The following is a 23,931-nucleotide window of genomic DNA, read 5'->3' on the forward strand; positions in this document are numbered from 1 at the left end:
TCTGTCGCTCTTTTCCTCTTCTCTGTTTGAGCGCCACACTTCATCACTTCGTTTCCCAGTCGGCGAGCTCATGGCGGGGCTTGAACCTGTGGACGGGGAGTTGAGGAGGAAGAGGAGGAAGAATCCCAAGGCCGCGGCAGCAGGTCAGGATCATGGGCGCACTCGCTGGACACTTCATTAGGTACACCCAAGAGCTGCGTCACCTTACAATAAGGGGGCCTTACAAATGCCAAATTTTAATCAAGAATCTTTATAAAGATTTCATTAAGTCATATAAGAATGAGATGTGGTAGCAAACACCCAATTGTATGTCGTTAAAACTGATGATTTATGATTTATAAGTATCACTAATTAACTCATTCACTGGCAGCCTTCCCAGTTACCACGGATATTTGACTTCTGAAGCCGTCAATGGCAGTGAATGTGTTAACGTCCCCTGTATGAGGTCACCGCATTGCCCGCACATTCGGGCATTCAACGCATTCCTAATGGGTGTTTTTTTAAACACCCACACTTGTCATCAGCCTTGTGATGTGAATGTGTGTGTGTGTGTGTGTTCACTTGCAACACGCAGTGTACACAGGTGTGACATAAAACCTGGGTAGGTGATGTGGGTGGATATGGTGATATTGATGTAGTGCATTAACAGCGGGAGTTGAAGTCTTTCACCGGGAAAAGTGCAGGTGTTGAAACACCCACATTCCCGCAGGTGTTTTGAAAAGTGTGACTGTTGAAACCTTCCACCTAAAAAAGTGCAAGTGTTGAAGCCTAACACCAGGAAAATTGTAGGTGTGAGTGACCCACATCCCACACAGGTGCGAGGAAAAGTGTGGGTGTTGAAACCTTTCACCAGTAAAAGTGTGGGTGTTGAAAACCTTTGCCTGAAAAATTTGGGTGTCGAAACATTTCATCACGAAAAGTGAGGGTGTTGAAACATCCACATCCCCTGCGGGTGCACCAAAAAGTGTGGGTGTTGAGACTTTGCAGCCGCGGGGTCAAATGACGAAGGTGTGGCTGAAGTCACACAACAGCTGGAGAAGACAACGCTGGAGGACAAAGAAGAGCGGGACGAGGACAGCCGAGAAGACGGTAACGCTTCGTCGTCATGGTGACGAAAGTGAAAGCGAGACGCTGACACCGAACCACGCTTTTTGGCAGTTGGCGACAAGGAAGGTAACTCAACTGCCAAGAGGAAGAAGAAGACAAAAAAGAGAGGAAGTGAGGACCCCCGCAACAAATGAAATCCACAAAGTAGCGACCAAATATTTATCATACTGTATGCATATGTATTTTACTGTTTCCCTCACTGTCTATCCGTATGTGGGCTCCAGTGAAGGGACAGACTGACCCCCCCTCCGTCCCCGTTTGCCAACTTTATCCCAGCGGAGACTTCCCCAAGGGAGAGGAGTGCGAACATCCGCTCCTAAAAGACGGGTGTGTGACCACCATCCACGGCGTTCCTGTTTTATGCTTCTTTCGTACGTGAATTTTCACTTATTCCGAATGTGCGGGTGTACCTAATATCGTCTGGATCCCATCGCCAGGCGCAGTGCGGCGTGCCGGACGTCCAGTGAGGAGAAGCGAGCTCTGGACTCGGCCAACCGGGAGATGTGGAGCGACTTCAGGCAGGCGGCCGAAGCTCACCGCCAGGTTCGCTCGTATGTGAGGAGCTGGATCAGACCTGGCATGACTATGATTGACATCTGGTGAGCATTGCCCCCCCCCAGATGTCAACAGATAAGGCAGGGCAAGGGGCTAATTGGATGCTAGGTGTGGTTTGACCAACTACGAGAGTGTAAAAATAAGTCTGAAGTTGAGATATAAACATTTCTACAGAGGTAGCTGCTCTAATTTCCGCGGGTAGGGTATTCCAGAGTGCTGGAGCCGAACAGCGAACGCCCGAGATAGAACCCGCTGACTTCTTTTTGGCTTACTAAAAGAACACCATGTTGCAAGCGTCGGAGCCTGGCACACTTGAAAATTTGAAGAAAATCTCAGCGGTGAAAGGGAAAAGTCTTTGGCCTGAATGAGCCATGTGATCACCAAACTGTTTTATGCCCAATGTGTTGCTGGTTCGTTGTTTCTGCCAGTGAGAAGCTGGAAGATTGCTCCAGGAGACTCATTAAGGAGAACGGGCTCCAAGCGGGTTTGGCTTTCCCCACCGGCTGCTCTATCAATCACTGCGCTGCCCACTACACCCCGAACGCGGGAGACCCCACAGTGCTGCGCTACGACGACGTCTGCAAAATAGACTTTGGAACTCACATCAACGGTAAAGCGGGTTCAGATCGTCAAACGCGTCAGTGTCAGTCAGTCTGTTTCAACATAGCGACCAACTTTTTTTCATCGGTGCCGTTATGATCCGGCACTACAAATTCTGCTAGCAACAAGCGACCACACAAACTAACGTAACTCTCAGGGGACCAGGAAACACAATTCTGAGCAATGTGTGTTCATCAGGTCACGCTTACTTGAAATTATGATTTGATAGTTTGTATAATTGAAGTGGTGTCCCCCCATTTACGTGTCATATAAAAATGATTTCAATACGATGTTGATGTTCGCTTCTTCCCAGGCCGAATAATAGACTGTGCCTTCACCGTCGCTTTCAATCCAAAATACGACAGACTGCTGGAGGCTGTGAGGGATGCGACAAACGCCGGAATCGAGGTAACGCGTCACAGTGTGACATCACGGCGGCGTTTCTGGGTATTGTTGATAAATGGCTTTTGCTTTGCATAGTAGAGTTTCAAGTTGCACTTCCGGATGTAGCGCCGAACTGTATTTACTGACATTGGTTTTCTGAAGTGTTGCTGAGCCCATGCGGTGATATCCTTCACACATCGATGTCGGTTTTTGATGCAGTGCCGCCTGAGGGATCGAAGGTCACGGGCGTTCAATGTGAACCATGTTTGCTTGTGAATGACTGAGCAATTGAGGGAAGCTCCTTTTCTACCCGATCATGGCACCCACCGGTTCCCAATGAGCCCGTTCACCTGTGGGATGATCCAAACACGTGTTTGATGAGCATTCCTCAACTTTCTCAGTCTTTTTTTGCCACCTGTCCCAGCGTTGAACATGATTTGCAAATCATTGTATTCTGTTTTTATTTATGCTTAACACAACGTCCCAACTTCATTGGAATTGGATGTTGTAATAAGAGCAGCATTAGCATTCACAGAGAGACACAACAGAACAACAATGCATGTGCTCCAGTGCGCAGGTATCGACGTGCGCCTGTGCGATGTCGGCGAGACCATCCAGGAGGTTATGGAGTCCTACGAAGTGGACATCGATGGCAAAACGTATCAAGGTGATGACCACGCAGGTCATCGGTATTTCTTGACACGGATATGCCGACGCCTCCTATTTGTGCTCACTGGCCGTCTTTCGTTGCAGTGAAGCCCATTAGGAACCTCAGTGGTCATTCCATTGGACGGTACAGGATACACTCAGGGAAGACCGTCCCTATTGTAAAAGGCGGAGAGGCCACACGGATGGAGGTGAGTGCAGAAGGGTGCACGCACCGATAATCAGGCTCAATTTATGCATTTTTGCACCCTTCGGAATTAAATTAGCAATGGCCAATTTGTCTAGATGTCTTTAAAAGATTGAACCCCCGGCATATCCACAAATTAATTTTTTTATAATCTACCCTCCGTTATTTGATGAAAACCTATTTGCTGTTTTTGTGCTTCGGCCAGAGCAATTACAAGTCAGTGGTTGGGCGTGCCACACGGCTGCGAGGGGTTTGATTATCAAAGTCGGTGTTATCAGCTCATGTGAACAAGAGCTGGATGCCGATAGAGATGAAGACACGCACGCATGCATGCATGCACACTCACACACACACACACACACACACACACACACACACACACACACAACACCATGACCTTTTTTGTTGTTGCAAACGCAAAATGAGACACTCATGGCCGCTAAGAAGCTAAAAGAGGACATGCTAAATAAACACAATCTGCCCTTGACTAAGTTTGCTGAACACAATTTTGAACAGAAAGGTTAGCTCGGATGCTAACTAATAACATGACGCAAAGGGCGCTCTGAGATAATTTTGTCACGCTCATTCAAGCGTGCGGCGAACTTGGCTGCACATAGCTTTAAATACAAATAGGAAAGTTAGCTTGAATGCTAATGCTAACACAATGCAAAAAGTGTCCTTGCTGGGAATGTAGGTGATCTAGGGTTGCTATTCTCCTTATCACGAGCCAGTGTGAACACGCGACACTTTTGAAGCTGTTATTGCTACATATTGTCGCTTTAATGCTTGCAAGACATTCTGTCTGTATTCTTTTTCCCCATGTGCTGTCCGTCAGGAAGGCGAAGCTTACGCCATCGAGACATTTGGCAGCACGGGCCGTGGCGTAGTGTACGATGACATGGAGTGCTCGCATTACATGAAACATTTCGACGTGGGACATGTGCCGATAAGGTTTGACTTTGAACAAATGTTCCTAAATATTTAAGTAGAAGTACAAATAATTGTTTAAAACAAGCCTCTAATAAAAGTACAAGTAACGATTCAACTCCTAAGAACAGATCAATTTTTACTGTCAATACTAATTTGATTTAATTTCTGAAGAAAACTTATCTGCTTGTAGTGAGAAGGAAAAGAAAAATCTTGTAAAGTGTAACATTATGGTTTTGTTGTAACCTTGCTACTGTTGTGAACTCGGTAACAATGTAGCGAGTAAACGTAAAACACTGTCAGAAAAATAAACGCAGTGGCGTCTGGAGATAAGAGTTCCTTTTGTTCCATGATCATGCTTGTGTCTCAAATCATGTCCCTATTGAAATGAATGGAAATGCAATTAATCCATTCCATTCCCGACCCAAAAATATTATTATTATTAATTATTTTTTTACAGTTTTGCACTGTATAAAAATGCACAATAATAACTTTTATTCTCCACATAGCTTGGAAACACGGAAAATGTCAACACAGAGCATGACTGGACCTCATGTTTTGATGGGGTTAGGGTTAGTTAGATACTCATTAGATATGTAATTAAAGACTGAAATATTAGTATGACTTGTTTGGAAAAACAAACAAACAAACAAACAAACAAATTCCCACCACTGCAGACTTCCAAGGACCAAACACCTACTGAACGTGATCAACGAAAGTTTCGGCACGCTGGCGTTCTGCCGCCGCTGGCTGGACCGGCTGGGCGAGAGCAAGTACCTGCTGGCGCTGAAGAATCTGTGCGAGCTGGGCATCGTGGACCCGTACCCGCCTCTGTGCGACATCAAGGGCAGTTACACGGCGCAGTACGAACACACCATCCTCCTCCGGCCCACCTGCAAAGAGGTGGTCAGTCGGGGCCACGACTACTAAGACTTTACGAGCCCAGTTATTCCTGACTTCACAATGCGGGTCATGGCTTCTCTGCTCAGAAGCCATCTCTAGTAACCTGCACACATTATTACATTTAATAATCAGCAGTAATTGTTTACACTGTAGGCATGTTATTAGATAAATATCAATTCCCTAGTGCTCTTGATGGAATAGTTACATATAAGATGGTATTACATCATTATTTGTGCTTCTCTTTTCCTCTCCAAATGAAACAAAGGGCATATGGAGTGTTGTTGCACTGCTTTTAGGAAATATGAAATAACAAATGTACAATATGCAAAGATATTGCCCAAATGTTTGCTGTCTTTACCTTATCAGAGTATTGAGTTGGAACTACAGGTATATCTCAATTCATTAGAATATGTTGAAGGAAAGTTCATTTATTTTAGTAGAGTGAAATAAATTAAATAACACATAACACAAATTAATAAACACATAAGAAAATGCTTTTTGGATGGCCAATTCCTCCCTAATTTTCATGTTAAAATTAGTTTAAGTAATGTTCTAATTTCTTGTGATGGAAAACTTGGGATGTTTGTTAGCTGTTAGCTATAATCATCAAATATGAAAAAAAAAGTAAAACATTAACATGTTTCAATTAACATAGTACAGTAATGTAAAAACGTTAAGTGTTTGTATTGATGGCGTTTATTTAGGTTTTTTTCCTAAAGCTTATGATCATTTTTTATATAGTTTTAAGTCCTAATTGTTCAACTTTATATTAGTTTTTTAAATCATTTTTTTCCAGATTGTTTGAGGTAAATCTTCAGTTACATGGTTATTTAAGTATTTGCTTGACATGCATTGGTTATTTTATTCAACACTGTGTTTGTCGATGGCACTTTTAATGCTGCTTTATTTGTGTTACTTTTAATCAGCCTAGAATTAGATGATATTCAACACAATGCACCCCCGATATTTTATGGGGACAGGGACGGAGCCCTGCCTGAAGAGTGAAAATCTACAGTAAATGATGCCCATCCCAAAAGGTTTGTAATTGCCTAACAATGCCACAAGATTTTGGCAAAGCATTACTTTTGTCTCAACAGAGGTCCACAAATAATTTCAACAAAGGCTCCACAAATAACTTCAACAAAGATGCTTGTCACTAAGTTGGCCCGGGAATGGCACCAAGGCAATAGTTTTATATTAGACATGGTTTTGGCAATGAGTTCTTCAGTGAATAACGGAGGAAAGGTTTCCCCAAAAATCTGCAAACAGGCACATTTGGGAATGCCAAATGCAAATGCGAGGGGAGGAGAAATAACTGCTCCCAGTGTACAGTGTAAGATTGCTGCAATGAGTTTATAGTAGTTGTATGAAAGAACAATAATCAGTATTTTGGGCAGAAATACTGAAGATGGCCTCAAAAATCACAATTCGCTGCAGGGCACGTGGAGGTCTGGGCCATCCGTGAGTACGCTGCAATGTAGTTTCAAGGGTGCGATGAATGAGGCATGTGAACTTTTTTTCTGGGTCTCTTCTAAAAGTCTTTCAGCAAAGTGATGGATGAAAACACTACGTGTGTTGAAGTCTCCTTGAGCGACAGTGTGAATCCCTAATAGCTTGTGCCAAGAGTTGTTTAGCACCCTGCATTAGAGTAGGGTACAAAAAGATTGATTCATCTGCATTTAATATTGTTGTAAGCAAATAAGATGTATTACACATACAAGTTACCAAGGATGACCAAATTGCCATTCTTCTTGTCATACACATCGACTCTTGCAGCCAGCTTAGAATCTTGGTCTCACTAGGAAATATAGCACACGTCATTAAATACGATGTACATGCGATTAAAAAGACTATTCTCATTTTTGATGGACACTATCAAACAGAACTATCGATACATTTGCTACAGTGCTGATCTTCATTACCTGAAGTAATGAACCTGAACCTCACAACTACTTCACCATGTGGCCAACAGATATCAGAATCAGAATCAGAATTAGAATCAGAATTAGAATCATCTTTATTTGCCAAGTATGTCCAAAAAAAAACACAAGGAATTTTTCTCCGGTAGTTGGAGCTGCTCTAGTACGACAACAGACAGTCAATATGTTAGAACGTTTAATTAAAAAAATAAAATAAAATAAAAATCCAATTTCCACAAATTACATTACATGGTCTGATATACGGCTCGGGGTAAAACCAGAGTCGTGTATATAGAATCTATCCATCCATCCAGCCATCCATTTTCTACCGCTTGTCCGATATAGAATCTATATATCTATATTTTAGATGCTAAACGACTGAGTAAAACGTTACAATATAAAACAATATCACCACCTACTGGTTTCTTTCGTAGTGTGTTTGTTTTGCTTCGTTTCGTTTTTAGGATGCTTTGAGGAGTGCGTCAAATCTTTTGTCACTATTTGTGACGAATAACAAATTGTACGGTAAGTGATATTGACGTTATTAGCCATTTTATTAAGTTTAATCATGACTGGCTTTTGACTTCGAAGAGATAATTTCACTGCTACTTACGTCCACCACGAAATGGTTAACTTGTTGTTAGTTTAGGTCGTTAATTGTTCAACGTTAACTTTTTTTTTTTCAACGAGATGTTTTGTTTCTTGCTTCGACATGTTAGCTAGCGTTAGCAAGCTAACCTAACAGAAACTACATTAGCTTCGCGGTTGAACTCGTCTTGCAAAGTCGTCTCGTACCTTTCGTCCCTTCGATAGCTCAGTTGGTAGAGCGGAGGACTGTAGAGGCCGTTTCACTGAAATCCTTAGGTCGCTGGTTCAAATCCGGCTCGAAGGAGACCTTTTTTTTTTTTTTTTTTTCCCTCATTAAATATATGTGAGAAGTGAAACCGTCACCACCAAATTAGGTTTACAGCAAAGCAGAGCTGGCAAAAGTACATACTCACCCTCTCTAATTTAAGTAGAAGTGTAGAAAATACTCTGGTAAAACTAAATTCAACTCGTTTACACAAGTAAAAAAAAAAATTACAGCGTGAAATGTAATTAAGTACAAAAGTTAAAAATATATATATAATTTTAAATTTATTTATTGTAAATTATATACAATGCCTTACTCTTATTAACTTGCATAGCTCTCGTGCTGGGAAAAACCCCAAAAAACTAGATCCAGTTTTGCTGCACGCTAAATCTTGACAGTATAATCCAGATGGAACTGGCAACAGGGACTGCATGAGCAAAACAAGATCACACAAAAAAAGATAAATTGGCTCATGATAACAACTCAAAATCTACTTGTACATGTTTTTCAGATTAGATGGAGCATTTTTTAACACCAGAAGCTTGTGTTTTTTTTTTTTTAGGCTGGCACAAGACAACGCATTTGAGTGAATAATTTTTGCAGACGACAACATCCAAAATCTCACTTCAATAAGGCCCTGGATAAGAAATAGCTTGCTTCTCCAAATCTGTCCAAATTGTTAATGCTCCCAGGTTCACGTTTGTCCATGTTGCTGCTGCCATTTTTTTTTTTTTTTAATGCTTTCTCAATCAATCAATCAATCAATAAATCAACCAATTAATCAAGATCTCAACTGGTGGTTGACTCTCCCTGTCTATGTGTGTCTTTTCTGCAGGGAGGTTTAAAAAAAATTAACAATTATTTTGACGTAAGGAGTGGAATGTCATCAGTAAAAACAAAAACAAATTACAATTGTACTGTAACAAAGTATCTCGCCATTGTTACTCCCCACTACTGCATGAAAGTGAAAGACAGCATACAGTAAACTACTCAATACACTGAAATGAAGTGCTAAACATAATCCTAACAAATGTTGTGTGCATGATATACTTGAGGTGGCACGTTGGCTTGTGGTTAGCACGTCTGCCTCACAGTTCTGAGGTTCAGGGTTAATGCCTTGGCTGCCGCCTACCTGCGTGGCGATGGCATGTTTTTCGGGTATTCTACATTCCAAAAACATGCATGTTAGGTGCATTGATGACTAAATTGTCTGTTTGATGATTCTGTGACAGTACAGTAAATGTTTCTTTGTCTGCATGTGCCCTGGCGACTCATCTAAGGGTGTGCAATACCCCACCTCTTGCCCAAATTCAACCTTTGGAAACGCCGCTTCAGGTTTGTAATGCTTTACATACAGTATGTTTTTTTCACTTGGATTTGAACCAACATTTTATAGTCAGTCAGACCCATCGAAGCAGGTCAGGACGGAAGTGTCTGTCACACAGAACAGACTCAAATCTAACTGGAAGGTTAAAAAACAGCCCTCTGTGGTTACTCTCAACTGTTGTTCTAATGGAGAAATTACACCTGTGTGCTAAATGTAGTTATTGAACATGCTTCTAATAAACCATTAAAAAAAAAAAATAAACAATGTCAGATGTCCTTTAGATGCATCTTATGTTGTGTGTTATGTTCTTAACAATTTTGGCCATGCGTTTGGTAGCTGGGCCTTCAGTGGGGACTTACCCAACTTAAGTCACCTCTTAATACCACCACTATCGCGTCGCAATTATACAAACCATCAATACTATACCAAAATCCAACTGTGCTACAACATTATCTGGAGGCCCTCACAATCAGTATTTATCTAATAATAAAAAAAAAAAAGAAAAATCGTACTAATACGTACATTACACTCACCAGAGATGCTGATTATTAAATGTATTCATGTGTGCAGATTTCTACTTGGTTGTAACATGTTTTGCTCTTACCAACCAGTCATTGGACAGAAAAATGCTGGCACCAATGAGCTGGCGGTTGAGGGGTAATTTGAATTCTAATTGGATCAAGAAACAGTCCCATTGCGCATATTGTTTGAGTTAGATCGGCACAACTGATTCTGAAGGCCCTGGGCAGATTCAGTTGACATGGCAATGCTGTGGAGGCTAAAATCGGATCGGACAAAAAAAATGCAACATCCATATATACGAACTCGAAGCAGTGCAGCCAAGAGTAAAGCTAAGAAATGAAGATGATAGACAGTTGGGAAAAAATGAATACGATTTCATGGAAGAAATCATAGAATTTAAGTGGTATGGTAAATGTAGCTCAGTGCTTCTGAGGGGAGAAAGTCTTGCTGGCAGGCTTTTGTGCTACTCAATCAATTTGGTACTTTGTCGTATCATTGCACCAATGAAACTTCATCTGGAAGTGCTAACAATGGGAATAGCAATTTAATAAGAAACGCGAAAAATGAAGGCATTGATAAGACGCAACAAGTTCTTTTCAAAGTTGTATTGCTATCTTTCCACATAATTATCCCAGATATGTCATTTTATACAATAACATTGAAACGATTGGACTGGAATGCAGCTAAGTACAAATGCTGAGGTAGTTGGGAGGCAATACTAACTAAATCAGAATAGGATACATACATACAAGTTCAAAAGCCAATAATGATCAATTATGCATTTATGTCCTATGCTGGCACCCATCAGTGTGGGTCAGTTGTCATTCAAAGCAATTCATCACGGTCGGTGAGGGCGCGGCTTCAGTCGTGGCGACAGCGCTTCCTGGGCGACGGCGGCGACTCCAGAGAGAAGGCGGTCGGAGAGACGGGACGGGATTCGGGGATGTACTCCGTCTGGTATTTGTCAATGTAAGGCTTGGCCACGGTCCACACCTGAGTTTACAAAAAAAATGAGCCTCTCTCACTTTCCACGCATGGGGAGCTGAGCTGGACTTCAGCCACATTTGGTCGGTTGAACACTTGCCTTCTGGTCAAGCAGGAGACGATGCACCGCCTCGATGTCCGGAGACATGAATCTGTCTTTAATCCACGGCCTGCAGAAGTGGAACAGTGGATAAATATTAACCATCCTGTACCTCTCTTCCACTGCAGCGTGACACTTTTTGTACCCTGGCCCTCGTGTGTTTGACTTACTTGACCACACCGCGCACCAGGTCATAGACCTTCTCCAGCGGCGTGGTGGTACGGAGCGGGCGGAGGAACTCGATGCCCTGGCAGGCCGCCAAGAGCTCGATGGCCAGAACTAAGCACAGATACAAACATTTTCAGACAATACACAAACAAACAAAAAATGTCAACTTTAACGTCACTTCCAGGCATTTTTGTTGTCCAAGATTAATTGTCAGAGAATATCAACACCATCTGACTTTTTCCCTTGTTGTTTACGATGCTTCACCTTCAACTAGTCTTTTTCGCTTTTAACATGGAGCCAGCCGGCGTCCCATGGGGGAAGAATGCACCAGAGAGGAGATATGAAGGGGGACGAGAGTGAAATCAAGTGAAGTGAGAGAGACGACTAAATGGGGCAAGAGATTTAAACCGAACTTCGGGTGATTAGAAAACTGCACTTTGTTTACGTTGAGCTCTTTGTTTCAGTTGCGTTTTTTTTAATCAAGTTGAGTTAACTTCAGTGCTAGTTGGTTCAATAGTGGTAGTCGGTGCTGGTTTTCCACTTGAAAATTGCAAAAAGAAAACAAACCTTGCCATATTGAACACACGCTGCAGATAGAACACGTTTCCTTACCTTGCTCCACGTGCTCCACCACTCTCAGAGCTTTCCTGGCAGCCCACCCACCCATGGATACGTGGTCCTCCGTGGCAGCACTGGTGGACAAGGAGTCCACAGAGGATGGATGGCACAAAACTTTATTCTCTGAAACTGTACATGGAAAAATGAGTGAAGAGGTACAACCCCAATTCAATGAAGTTGGGATGTTGCGTTAAACATAAATAAAAACAGAATACAATGATTTGCAAATCATGTTCGACCTCTATTTAATTGAATACACTACAAACACAAGATATTAAATGTTCAAACTGATACACTTGATTGTTTTTAGCAAATAATAATTAACTTAGAATTTTATGGCTGCAACACGTTCCAAAAAAGCTGGGACAGGTGGCAAAAAAGACTGAGAAAGTTGAGGAATGCCCATCAAACACCTGTTTGGAACATCCCACAGGTGAACAGGCTCATTGGGAACTGGTGGGTGCCATGATTGGGTAGAAAAAGAGCTTCCCTGAATTGCTCAGTCATTCACAAGCAAACATGGGGCGAGATTCACCTCTTTGTGAATGAGTGCGTGAGAAAATAGTCCAACAGTTTAAGAACAATGTTCCTCAACGTACAATTGCAAGGAATTGCGGGAATTTGTCATCTACGGTCCATAATATCATCAAAAGGTTCAGAGAATCTGGAGAAATCACTGCAGCAAGGCCGAAAACCGACATTGAATGCCCGTGACCTTTGATCCGTCAGGCGGCACTGCATCAAAAACCGACATCAATGTGTGAAGGATATCACCACATGGGCTCAGGAACACTTCAGAAAACCAATGTCAGTAAATACAGTACGGCGCTACATCCGTAAGTGCATCTTGAAACTCGACTATGCAAAGCAAAAGCCATTTATCAACCACACCCAGAAACGCCGCTGGCTTCTCTGGGCCTGAGCTCATCTAAGATCGACTGATGCAAAGTAGAAAGTAGTGTTCTGTGGTCCGACAAGTCCGCATTTCAAATTGTTTTTTTTGGAATTGTGGACGTCGTGTCCTCCGGGCTAAAGAGGAAAAGAACCATCCGGAGCGTTATGGACGCAAAGTTCAAAAGCCAACATCTGTGAGGGTATGGGGCTGTGTTAGTGCCAATGGAATGTGTAACTTCCACATCTGTGAAGGCACCATTGATGCTGAAAGGTACATACAGGTTTTGGAGAAACATATGCTGCCATCCAAGCAATGTCGTTTTCTTGGACGCCCCTACTTATTTCACCAAGACAATGCCAAACCACATTCTGCATGTGTTACAACAGCGTGGCTTCGTAGTAAAAGAGTGCGGGTACTAGACTGGCCTGCCTGCCGTCCAGACCTGTCTCACATTGAAAATGTGTGGCGCATTATGAAGCGTAAAATACGACAACGGAGACCCCGGACTGTTGAACAGCTGAAGCTGTACATCGAGCAAGAATGGGAAAGAATTCCACCTACAAAACTTCAACAATTAGTGTCCTCAGTTCCCAAACGTTTATTGGATGTTGTTAAAAGAAAAGGTGATGTAACACAGTGGTAAACATGACCCTGTCCCAGCTTTTTTGGAATGTGTTGCAGCCATAACATTCTAAGTTAATGATTATTTGCTAAAAACAATAACATTTATCGGTTTGAACAGGCGGCACGGTGGCCCGACTGGTTAGAGCGTCAGCCTCACAGTTCTGAGGACTCGGGTTCAATCCCCCGGCCCCGTCTGTGTCTGTATGCATCTAAAGGACATCTGTTCTCCCCGTGCCTGCGTGGGTTTTCTCCGGGCTACACATCCCAAAAACATGCATTAATTGGAGACTCTAAATTGCCCGTAGGCATGACTGTGAGGGCAAATGGTTGTTTGTTTCTATGTGCCCTGCCATTGGCTGGCAACCAGTTCAGGGCGTACCCCGCCTCCTGCCCGATGACAGCTGGGATAGGCTCCAGCATGCCCGCGACGCTAGTGAGGAGAAGTGGCTCAGAAAATGGATGGATGGATGGTTTGAACATTAAATATATTGTGTTTGTAGTGTATTCAATTAAATATATGTTGAACATGATTTGCAAATCATTGTATTCTGTTTTTATTTATGTTTAACACAACGTCCCAGCTTCGTTGGAATTGGGTTTGTCGAAGTCAACGGGGGAAAGGGGGGGAAAAAACGACGGGAGCCCCACCCAAAGCAGCAGCAGTACAGTGAGCGATCATGAAGCCCGAGTTGAGGCCCCCCTCGTTGACGAGGAATGCCGGCAGCTCACTCAGCGACGGGTTGCACAACCTCTCGATCCTCCTTTCGCTTATCGAGGCCAGTTCGTGCACTGCGATGGCTAGAAAGTCCAGAGCCTGACATGAAGCCAAAGGTTAAGAAGAGCAAAAACAGTACAGTGCCTCAAAGTTGTTAGTTTGTTGGGTTGCACCTACCTTTGCCGGATACTCTCCATGAAAATTCCCACCTGAAATAGTCTCACCTCTTTCGGCAAACACCATCTTGCAAGGCCAATAGGAAAAAGTAAAAAGCGTAGCTGACAACAGTGAACGGACGGATAACCCTGATGACAACAAACGCCTTACATCGAGTATCATTCAGAACAAACAAAAAGGTTCAGGTTATGTCATAGCCGCAGGAATAGAACTCATCATAAAGCGCGGAGAAACAATGAAGACTGTCGATGTTCAGCAAACTCTACCAATTTCATCTTTGATTGAGGCTACCACATACACAAGATCAGTGGAGTCAAACCCTCAAAATGCGCCCAAGAACAATTTATGGAAGGTTCCAGACTGGAGGATACGGGGTTGTCCGTGGCACTGTTGATTTCTGTGTTGATGATGTTCAGGACAAATTGGATGGTGTCGTTGGCAATGCCGTGGACCTTCGAGCAGAGCGGGAACGAGAAGCAGGTCAATGAATATACGCCAATCATTTAGATCATACGGAAGTGAGTTCATAGCCAACATGACTTTTGAAGGTGCAAGGTGCTGATTATGAATGTGTGATTTGTGTTGTACCTGAGGACAGCAACGCATGGTGTAGGCATCCTGAACTCTGTCACAGAAGCGGTGACTCTCTGGAGACACAACGGCACAAAACTCTCTTAGGATTTTCACCTACACCAGAACGTAATCCCCTCAATAAACCGGCTACTTCTCATTCCGTTGTAAAAATCTGGCTCTCCCTTACGCCCACCTGCGATTTGGGACGGGTGGTGATCAGAGTCCAGCAGCGAGCGGAAGCGTTGGGCCACCTCTATTTGTCCCGGGTGGGGCCTCAGCGAGTGGATGTCTGTGTCGGAGGGAGAAAAATAGAAGAATCAACCCATTTTGCTTTGTTTAAGGTCCCGCAACGCTGCTCACCGCTGTCGAAGGCCTTGGTGGTTCCCTTCAGCACCTCCAGGGTGAGCGCGGCGATGATGTCCGCCTGGCGGGCGATGGCCTGGGCTCGCTCCACGGCCTCCGCCCCCAGCGAGGTGATCATCTGGGTGCCGTTGATCAGAGCCAGGCCCTGCCGGGAGCAGACGGAACATAGGGTATGTTGGAATTACGCGACAGAAATGACGCCATTCACTCATTCGCTGCATGCTGCGTTCCCCATATTGCCAGCCGTTTTAGAGAATTCTGACTGATCTTTCAAGACCCACGGAGTATTGTGTGCTGTGTCAATATTAACCAGAGAACCTGCCAAAAGAAACTCTTCTTTCACCAGAAAAAGAGTTCATTTCTGGCTTTTTCCTTTCTTTTGTAATTATCTGTAGAAAATGGGTTGGTTTCAGCAAAAACACCAGTTTCTTACCAAATGGTGGAGAAAACAGTGATTTTTGACGCAAACATGCCGGGCTTTTGTTACACCTCAAATAATGAAAACAACAAAAAAAAAGACGGAAAAGGGGATTTTGATGGCAAAATAATCATTTATTTACTGATATACAACAAGAACAAAACACAGCGCGAGTAACGCTGACTCACCGCATGGCTCGAGTCGAGTCGACATGCCGTGCCTCATTCTCCATCACCATTTCTCACCATCGTGACACACATATTCTGCTACCTACTGCAGCACTACCATACATATGCATACTCTGTTTTGGTTGAGTGAGGTGCCTCAACTTGTCCGATTTCCAACGTGTTGGCATTTCTCTCCCGTGTAATCGATGTTACAAGCCGAGAGTCACCGCCTAATCGTTATCTTCTACTTACGGGCTGTGCTGATCTCAAATCCATAGCGATGCAACACCGACATCCACGGGAATCTGTTTGTCGCCGACCTGAATTTCACAGACAAGCTGGGCAAGACCCTCTTCCACGCCCACCCGTTGAAAAGCGTACTTGACGATGACTGTAATGCACTTTGTTTTGGAGTCAGCCAGTCCTCCCCTCACTGTCTCTAGCTGGCCCAACTCCTAACTGGAGTATGGACGAGGGAGCACATGAGTCCCTCCGCTGGCTGCCAGAGCAGTTTCGAATACATTTGAAGATTCTTTTATTCCTTTTTAAAACTATAAATGCTCTTGCTCCGCCCACCTTACCTCGCTGAGCTACTCCCCAGTGCCTCAGGTCAGCCTATCAGCTGCTTCTTGAGGTACTGAGGTCTAGGCTGAAGCTTTTCCGTCACTGGTCCCTCGGTATGGAATGACCTTCCTCTGCACATCAGAGAAACCCCTTCACTATCCGTTTTTAAAACCTGTCTTAAAACCCGGCTTAAGCCTCAGCATCTGTTTTACTGTTGTCATTTTTTCTGTTTGTTTTTTCTTTGAATTGTTTATCTTCCATCCATCCATCCATTTTCTGAGCCGCTTCTCCTCACTCGGGTCACGGGCGTGCTGGAGCTTATCCCAGCTGTCATCGGGCAGGAGGCGGGGTACACCCTGAACTGGTTGCCAGCCAATCGCAGGGCACATACAAACAAACAACCAACCATTCGCACTCACAGTCATGCCTACGGGCAATTCAGCGTCTCCAATTAATGCATGTTTTTGGGATGTGGGAGGAAACCGGAGTGCCCAGAGAAAACCCACGCAGGCACGGGGAGAACATGCAAACTCCACACAGGCGGGGCCGGGGATTGAACCCGGGTCCTCAGAACTGTGAGGCTGACGCTCTAACCAGTCGGGCCACCGTGCCGCCTTGTTTATCTTAAATAGTTTTTATGTCTTAAAATGATTTTTTGTTATCTGTATACAGCTGTCGTTGCATTTAAAGTGCTCTATAAAGAAAGTTGAGTTGAGAAAACACATCGGCGGCAGTAAACGGTTGGATTCCAGTTGACCATAATAAACGTCCAATACCGTGAATGAGTTCATGGTGCACCCGATTAATGTTTTCCTTTGACTGATGAGTCAACAATAGAGTCCGCCGTATACAAATCCCGATATAATGATTTGGGAGAAGGGAATGCGTGAATGATTCTGAACACAACCACAGTGTCTATTTGCGTCCTGTAGTTGGGACGGATGATGTAATGTGGACCCTGGCTCCTTCTCTTTTGGGCAACATTACCTCTTTGGGCTTCAGCGATATTGGCTTTAGCCCATGGGCCTCCAGGACCTGGTCACAGATGAAACGAGGGAGACAAAAAACATAAAAGTCAAGGGTCGTCAATGGCAAACATGTTTTCCCGTTGGACCTTGCATCCTTCAGCGAGCAGGCCAGTCGGCCAGTCAGCAGCCGTGAAAGCTTATCTTACGTATTTGGCGTCGGCCCATCCGCTCTTAGGCGACCACATTTTACCCTCGCCCATAAGCCCCAGGGCCAGGTGAGAGAGGGGCGCCAGGTCTCCGCTGGCACCCACCGTGCCCTTCTCGGGGACGAACGAGAGGCAGGAAGCTGCAACGTGAGACCCACGTCATCCAACAACTCGTACGCAGCGACCTTGATTCTGTTTTTCATGTTACAAGCGGTTGCTCGCTCCAATTTTTTATTTTTTTGCCTTGTGTCGCGATTTGCCATACGGGCGACCTTCAGATGCACCTTCGCTCGAGCGAGGAGTACAAAACTGAGTAATTCAGGCGCATGTGCCTTTATCGACACGGGACAAACTCATATACAAAATGAGAACACTTGCAAGGAGCAGACCCTCACGCGAAACGAATCAGCCTCACTTACTCCAGCTCTTGAGTATAATTACTGTATTGTAGTATCTGTGTGTTTGATGTGTTCCTTTAAGGGGCTTGGCCTGCTGAGTTACATCGGAAGCTGGAGTCAGTTTGGCCGGTTAGTCCGCGTGTGAGCATCTGGGCGTGAGTTGCGGCCTACGGCGACTACTTGCAGGTGTTCTCTGCGAGTGCATCGGCGACTGTGGCTCGCCTCGCCCACATGCGACAAATCCACTTAACACTAATCGAGCGACAGCCGGCTCGTAACGAATATGGTGCAGGTGGTGGTTCTCACCGTTGAAGGCCTGGATCATGGCGTGAAGGGTCTCCAGAGAGATGCCGCTGTGCCCTTTGGCCAGAACGTTGATCCTCAGAGCCAGCAGCATGCGGGTCCTCTCCGGGCTCAGCGGGTTGCCCACACCTGCACACCGCTCTGACATTTAATGTCGTCATTGTCTTTAGCACTTGCCTCTTTTAGGCTCTTGGGCGTCCAAAAGTATGGTCAGCTCAGGTTTTTGACATGAGGTAAACATGTCATCAAAATGAAGAAAAGTATCATTTTTTCCCCCATGTTGAGACCCTAAGAATTACTACTAACGCATGCAATGTATAGGTCCCATTTTTTCTTCATCATAACATGATGACTTAGTTAACATTGTCATCCACAGTATGCAGTTTGTGGATCAGATTTCCGTGTGTTTCTGATGTAGATGTAGATAATTATTCAAGTACCTGCCCACTTTGTGGTTGGTACACGCCCACTCAACTCAGCTGAACGGCAACACGGCATGTTGTGGGTTTTAAGTGAGCGACATATGACGGGAGACGTATCAAAGACAACCCTCCGACAGCGCACCTTGACGTCGACCAATACGATTGCTTCTTTCAACGGTGTATTGCCTCCCTTGCTTGCCGTTGATGGCATTTATTCACGCGCACAAACCAGTGTTTGCATACAGGACACGTTTCCATACAAATTTTAATACATACTAGCCGCTACATAACGTGTAACCTGCTTGGAAGCTGCATTAAAATCTCCTTGAATGCACAGCCCGAAACATCCTCTCCCGAGCATCTAGTGACACCACGTGTTTTTTCCCCCCTCTTTTTGTTCTTATTTTTCCCCAACATTGCCTCGGCCATCCATGGTAACAGTTTTATCCATTTGCGGTGAAAGCTGACACATTTTCTGGTCACGCCTCCCCGACATTGTTTGATTTGACAAGACAAAGCCCAGTAATCGTAAAAGATGCGATCCACTGGTATCGGAATACACGTCGTGTAATGTTGCCACTGTTTGACCGAGATACGGCAGTAGCCTGACATAGTACAATCGTGAAAGACCAAATTTGTCTTGTAGTCTGAGCCAGGCATTCGGGGGCCAACAAGCCAACGCTTGGTGAATTCTGCTTCACAATGATATGAAGACCCCACATCGAAGGATCCAACTCTCAACCGCCACAACATGCTGTGATATCGCCTAGGACTAATCAGCGCAAAGCTGTTTTCCATATTTAAATTCACAATATCAGTGATCCAATCAGAGGAAAGCTTATTTACATATTAAATCTTAATGAGAAACGCGGCTGTCTTAATTGCCAGGCGTAAAAGACCAAGTAGAGTCGCTTGAAAAGGGCATCCTGGGAATTTCTGACCCAAATTATCTTGCAAACCCCCCCCAAAAAAACTTTCAACTTTTAAATCAGAAAAATATGTATGCAATCATGTTTGTAATTGTAGTTTACCTGCTGAGTGTGAGCGCACCAGGTTCTCTTGCAGCTCCCTGTGCAACACATACACACACACACACACAAAACCACTCACTTTAGCTCCAAACATTTGAATTATTAAAATGCGTGTTTTTTATTACTTGAGTTTGCTGACAGGAATGACGGTCCGAGCAAATTTGCCGAAACCGGTCGTAATCCCGTACACAACTGCAATGGAGACCAATACAAACGCACAACTGAGTTGTGTAGTTTTGCACACAATATCATGTTTGTGTTGATCTGACCTACCTTTGTTTTCCTTGACGATGGTGTCCAAAAGTTCTCTGGATTGCACAACTTTCCTCTCTGCCTCAGAGGTCAGCTGAAAGGTTCGGCGGGACGCAAAAAAAAAAAAAACGTGAGTGGAAGATCAGCACTGACAATCTGGAGTGTTTGGATCGTTACTGACTGTTATCTTGTAGAGGCCTCTGCCTAAGTTGACCAGGTCAGTCGAGGTCAGGCTGTTGCCATCCAAACAAATATACTGCGGAGGACACAAAAAACAATGTGTTCCCTAAGCACAAAAAAAGCAGAATTAATGCGTAGACTTACATCTCCGGGTTCCCTGTATGCCGCTGTGCTATTTTGTTTGCGCGATTCGTGTAAGGATAACAGTTAGGACCGTTCACATGGAAATGTCATTGAACTTATACAATTGTCAAAAATGGATACAGATTGGAAACTCCAGGCTCACACGGGATGAAGTCCGGACACATGGTGTCTCCTTCGATGGCTGCAAGCAGAACATCATTCATATTTTGAGTCACTTCGACAATCTACAAAATGAAGGGAATGATCGGCAAAGAAAGAACAATAGACTGTACAGTGAATATAAAACGTCTATCTGTCCATCCAAAATTGATGAAAAGACGAGGAGAAAACTGGTCAGGGAGTCTGACAACAAGGAATTTATGGCAAGTACTGGCTGTTTAGTATATGGGACAACAATCACCCATCTTCTTCATACAGTATGTCTGAGCGATGGGCTATTGTGTGAAGATTGACGCTTAATCTTACAAAGAAAAACATCCAAGTCAGGCTACAATGTGCAAAACCACACTTGAAACCTTTTACCCGCAAGCGTCTGGCTTGCGGGTAAAATCTTCTGCTCCGATGAAACTTTTGGCACAAAAACAACATTGTTCCCCAGCAACAGAACACCATAGCTCCAGCGAAGCATGTTGGTGGCAGCATCATGCTTTGGGGCAGGTTTTTCTTAGGCCTTAGTCGAGGTGGAGGGAATTATGAACGGTTCCAGTTAGGAGTCAGTGTCAGCTCAAAACGCTCAGGCTTCTGATAGAAAGCAAACAAATCCGACTAAAACGCCTAACAACCTTTTTTGTGGGCTAATCGAAGGCACTCTAAATGGTGGCAGGTGTGTGCTGACTTGAGTTTCAATGGGATTGGTCGATTCTGCACTTATAGGCAACATTAATGGTTGGAAGGTTTTGGGAATGATTTCTCTCGCTCTCATTTTGTCTCTGACAAAAATTGCCCATTTGAACAGGAGTGCGTCGACGACAGCGAACAATCGATCATCTTGTTCACGTAACGTTTCCAAGTTACAAACAGCGCGCAATGAACTATTTTGCACAGCGGCGGAAGAAAACGTCATCAAGAAGACACGCTCGGTTACCACCGTATTTACTCTTTTTCAGGTCATTGTTTTGTATTTACGGCCTGGTTGTGTTTTTCACACCAATATTTACTGTGATTATGACATTTTTAAGTTTGCAGATAACGCGCATGGAACCAGTTTGCGCAACAGCATAAAGATAGCGTCATTAAGAAGGCACACTCAATTGCAGCTGTACTTACTACTACTGTTTTTCAAGGATATATTGATTGTAAATACTTTATAGATACTCTGTAAAAAAAAAAAAAAAAGTAAGGAGCATTTTCGACAAGTAAGTAAGTCATTGAATCATTTAAGTACTTTTCTTTAACATTTTTCCTTAAGTGCAGTGTTAATGTTCAAACTGTGCATAAAGTTACAGTGGCTTAGAATAATATTAAATATGAAACCTCAGTCAAACTACACTATTTTAAAGGTGGTACTTAAAGAGCCAAGGATTTTTGTTTTTAAGGTGGTACTCGGTGTAAAAAGATCGAGAAGTATGAGCTCAGAAGTTTTTTTTCCCACAAATATTGACTGTAACTTTGACGATGTAAGGCTGCGCAGGGAACTCGTTTTGTTGCAGCAATGTAGGAAAAGTCGTCACGACGCACGCTCAGTCACCGCCGTAGGTTTATTTATGGCTACAAAGTTTTTTCTACATGACTTTTTACTACTGCCTCTTCCTAGACTACGACACGATCCGACTTAAGTACAACTCGACCCCTTCGGAACGGAACTCCGTCTTAAAGCGAGGACCCGTTGTAAAGGGCGACGCGTGTGGCTTCTAACCCAGTTCCACGAAGTCGTTATCCTCCAGGACGTCGTCGACGGTGTCGTCGGCGTCCAGCAGGCCGAGCCCCTGGCACCTGCGCACGGCGAAGCGGGTGTCCTTGAGCGCCCGGATGCCCCCGTTGTCAGGCTTGTTTTTCATGTAGCGTTTGAGGGCTTCGTGGCCCAGCCAGCGGATGGTGGACGAGCTGTCCCGGCACGGCACCGCCAGCCACTCGTCTCGGACGTGGACGGTAAAGCGAGGCATGGCGGGACTCTGGCGCACTGAGCTGCGGGATGGTCGCGCCCCTCCAAAAGGTACCGGCGAGAGAGCGGCGGGGGACCAATCAGACGCGGCCTCCCGGGGCCACGCCTCAGCGGTACTGTGGACTGACACTTCCCCCCCAGCCCCCGAGGCCGAGGGGGTCGCTCAGTCACACGGGTGTTGGGACATCGTGAGCGAAATCCACTTTGGTGATATAACTGCAACACATGTGTCATGTAGCGGAAAGCTTGTAAATAATTATTCAACGCCTTCACTTAACTCATTGACATTTTTGGGTCCAGATGCACAAACCAAAAAAAGGGCACCGATCCCGAAAGCAACATTCATACAATGAAGACAAAAATAGCACTATGGACAGTATTTAATGTATGTGTTTAATTCTGTTGACACAAGCGACACAGACAATAACACAACTATAAACAAAGGAGGTGAAGGGAGGCTGCGGTGGATATAAAAGGTTCAAAGGACAGGTTTTAGGAAGGAGAAGGAGGGGGTCTGCGGGCAAGCCACGAGCATATTTACAATTCTCCCAAGGACTCAAATTAATGCTCATCAGATTTCAAAATACTTTGGGTACAATTGGTGATAGAGATTGTAACTTTTCTTTTAAATACTGATGAATGGGAAAAAAATGGGCTGCAAAAAAAGGTATTCTTTTTTTTTTGGTTTAGGGCAAAAGGGTAGGTGCTTGAGCACCAGCCTAGTGGCTATGTGTGCACATGCCTGTGTTTGTCAACGGGTAGTCGTGAAAGAGCTTGTCTGTGAAATTCAGATGAACTCACGAACTAATGACAAACAGTTGCCAGTAGAAAGCGCCGTTGCATCACTTTGGATTTGAGATCCGCACAGCCTTTGAGTCGAAGACAAAGATTAGGCGGGGAATCTCGGCTTGTCGTGTTGCTTCCGGGGGAGACAAATGCCAACGCATTGGAGGTCGGACAAGTTTAGGCACCTCACGCTTCAACAGAGTGTGCGGACTTACGAGATAAACGGAGTGTGTGTCGCGATCGTGAGAAACGATGACAGAGTTCGGCAAACAAGCCACAGATGTTCAACATGAGCCGTGCGCTGAGTCTTGTCGCTCACGGCGCGTTTCTTGGTTGCATAGCTGTGAATACATTATTATTTTTAGTTTTTCTTGTTTGCTTTATAGTTTGAGTTGTCACAAAAGCAAAGAGATATATACATATATATATATATATATATATATATATATATATATATATATATATATATTAGCGACTGTTCTGCTTGATATATCTGTTCACAAAAAGCTCGTTTTCTCCACTTTTTTGTCACAAACCAGTGTTTTGGTGAAACCAACCATGTTCTTCTACTACTGAGGAACGTAAAAAGCTGGAAACAAACGTTTTGTGGGTGAAAGAAAATAATCTACCCGTTCTTTTGGCAGGGTTAAGTGCCAATATTGTCGCAGAACACAATATATAACAGCGTAAAACAGCGTAATTACAATATGCTGTTTTACGCTGCCCCCCCCCCGCCCCATACAAAAATTGTCAAAAGTCAATAGTGCGCATTATACATAGGTATAGGGGGAAATGGAAAAAAACTAAATAAATAAACTTTCCCA

General features: G+C 44.1%; 3 protein-coding genes and 1 non-coding gene across 9 annotated transcripts in view; 3 read left to right on the plus strand and 1 right to left on the minus strand.

Moving 5' to 3' along the window:
- Positions 1-43: 43 nt before the first annotated feature.
- LOC133402838 (methionine aminopeptidase 2) lies at positions 44-5,790 on the plus strand. Of its 5 annotated transcripts, none has more exons than XM_061677030.1 (11): positions 44-143; positions 979-1,089; positions 1,159-1,218; positions 1,332-1,434; positions 1,545-1,706; positions 2,091-2,272; positions 2,576-2,670; positions 3,217-3,313; positions 3,400-3,503; positions 4,335-4,450; positions 5,104-5,790. In XM_061677030.1, the coding sequence occupies exons 1-11, from the start codon at positions 71-73 to the stop codon at positions 5,354-5,356; spliced, it is 1,356 nt and encodes a 451-aa protein (XP_061533014.1). In that variant the 5' UTR covers positions 44-70; the 3' UTR covers positions 5,357-5,790. The 5 variants fall into 5 exon arrangements, with proteins under 5 accessions (XP_061533014.1, XP_061533015.1, XP_061533016.1 ...); XM_061677031.1 differs by having other exon boundaries at positions 988-1,089; XM_061677032.1 differs by having other exon boundaries at positions 62-181; positions 371-1,218.
- Positions 5,791-7,730: 1,940 nt separating this feature from the next.
- The window catches only part of elk3 (ETS transcription factor ELK3), a 29,984-nt gene continuing 13,783 nt past the window's right edge, over positions 7,731-23,931 (plus strand). For both annotated transcript variants that reach the window (XM_061677035.1, XM_061677037.1), the window contains exons 1-4: positions 7,731-7,773; positions 9,382-9,436; positions 10,759-10,919; positions 15,146-15,337. The gene's annotated coding sequence lies outside the window, so the exon portion shown is untranslated. The remainder of the gene's footprint in view (positions 7,774-9,381; positions 9,437-10,758; positions 10,920-15,145; positions 15,338-23,931) is intronic.
- trnay-gua (transfer RNA tyrosine (anticodon GUA)) lies at positions 8,052-8,140 on the plus strand. Its single transcript is given in 2 exon segments — positions 8,052-8,088; positions 8,105-8,140. It is a non-coding gene; the product is annotated as a tRNA-Tyr (tRNA).
- Positions 10,745-22,350, minus strand: hal (histidine ammonia-lyase). The gene is made up of 20 exons (XM_061677038.1): positions 22,076-22,350; positions 20,341-20,401; positions 20,221-20,248; positions 20,078-20,152; positions 19,918-19,990; positions 19,770-19,836; positions 19,645-19,682; positions 18,195-18,320; positions 17,491-17,630; positions 17,304-17,351; positions 15,165-15,312; positions 14,998-15,093; positions 14,820-14,878; positions 14,603-14,683; positions 14,232-14,297; positions 13,988-14,153; positions 11,815-11,949; positions 11,205-11,313; positions 11,035-11,104; positions 10,745-10,943 (listed from the first exon to the last, which is right to left on the minus strand). Exons 1-20 carry the CDS (start codon positions 22,320-22,322, stop codon positions 10,812-10,814), a joined length of 1,965 nt encoding a protein of 654 aa, XP_061533022.1. The 5' UTR covers positions 22,323-22,350; the 3' UTR covers positions 10,745-10,811.

The sequence above is a fragment of the Phycodurus eques genome, chromosome 5 (genome assembly GCF_024500275.1).
Source record: "Phycodurus eques isolate BA_2022a chromosome 5, UOR_Pequ_1.1, whole genome shotgun sequence".
Classification (NCBI taxonomy): Eukaryota; Metazoa; Chordata; class Actinopteri; order Syngnathiformes; family Syngnathidae; genus Phycodurus; species Phycodurus eques.

What these genes read in the sequence shown, in the direction of transcription:
- LOC133402838 (XM_061677030.1), top strand. Translation starts at nt 71, where the DNA reads ATGGCGGGGCTTGAACCTGTGGACGGGGAGTTGAGGAGGAAGAGGAGG. An exon ending in CGAGGACAGCCGAGAAGACG is followed by an intron (nt 1,090 to 1,158) that starts GTAACGCTTCGT and finishes GCTTTTTGGCAG; the next exon opens with TTGGCGACAAGGAAGGTAAC. An exon ending in ATGACTATGATTGACATCTG is followed by an intron (nt 1,707 to 2,090) that starts GTGAGCATTGCC and finishes TGTTTCTGCCAG; the next exon opens with TGAGAAGCTGGAAGATTGCT.
- hal (XM_061677038.1), bottom strand. Translation starts at nt 22,322, where the DNA reads ATGCCTCGCTTTACCGTCCACGTCCGAGACGAGTGGCTGGCGGTGCCG. An exon ending in CACCAAGGCCTTCGACAGCG is followed by an intron (nt 15,094 to 15,164) that starts GTGAGCAGCGTT and finishes CCTCCGACACAG; the next exon opens with ACATCCACTCGCTGAGGCCC. An exon ending in CCATGCGTTGCTGTCCTCAG is followed by an intron (nt 14,684 to 14,819) that starts GTACAACACAAA and finishes CTCTGCTCGAAG; the next exon opens with GTCCACGGCATTGCCAACGA.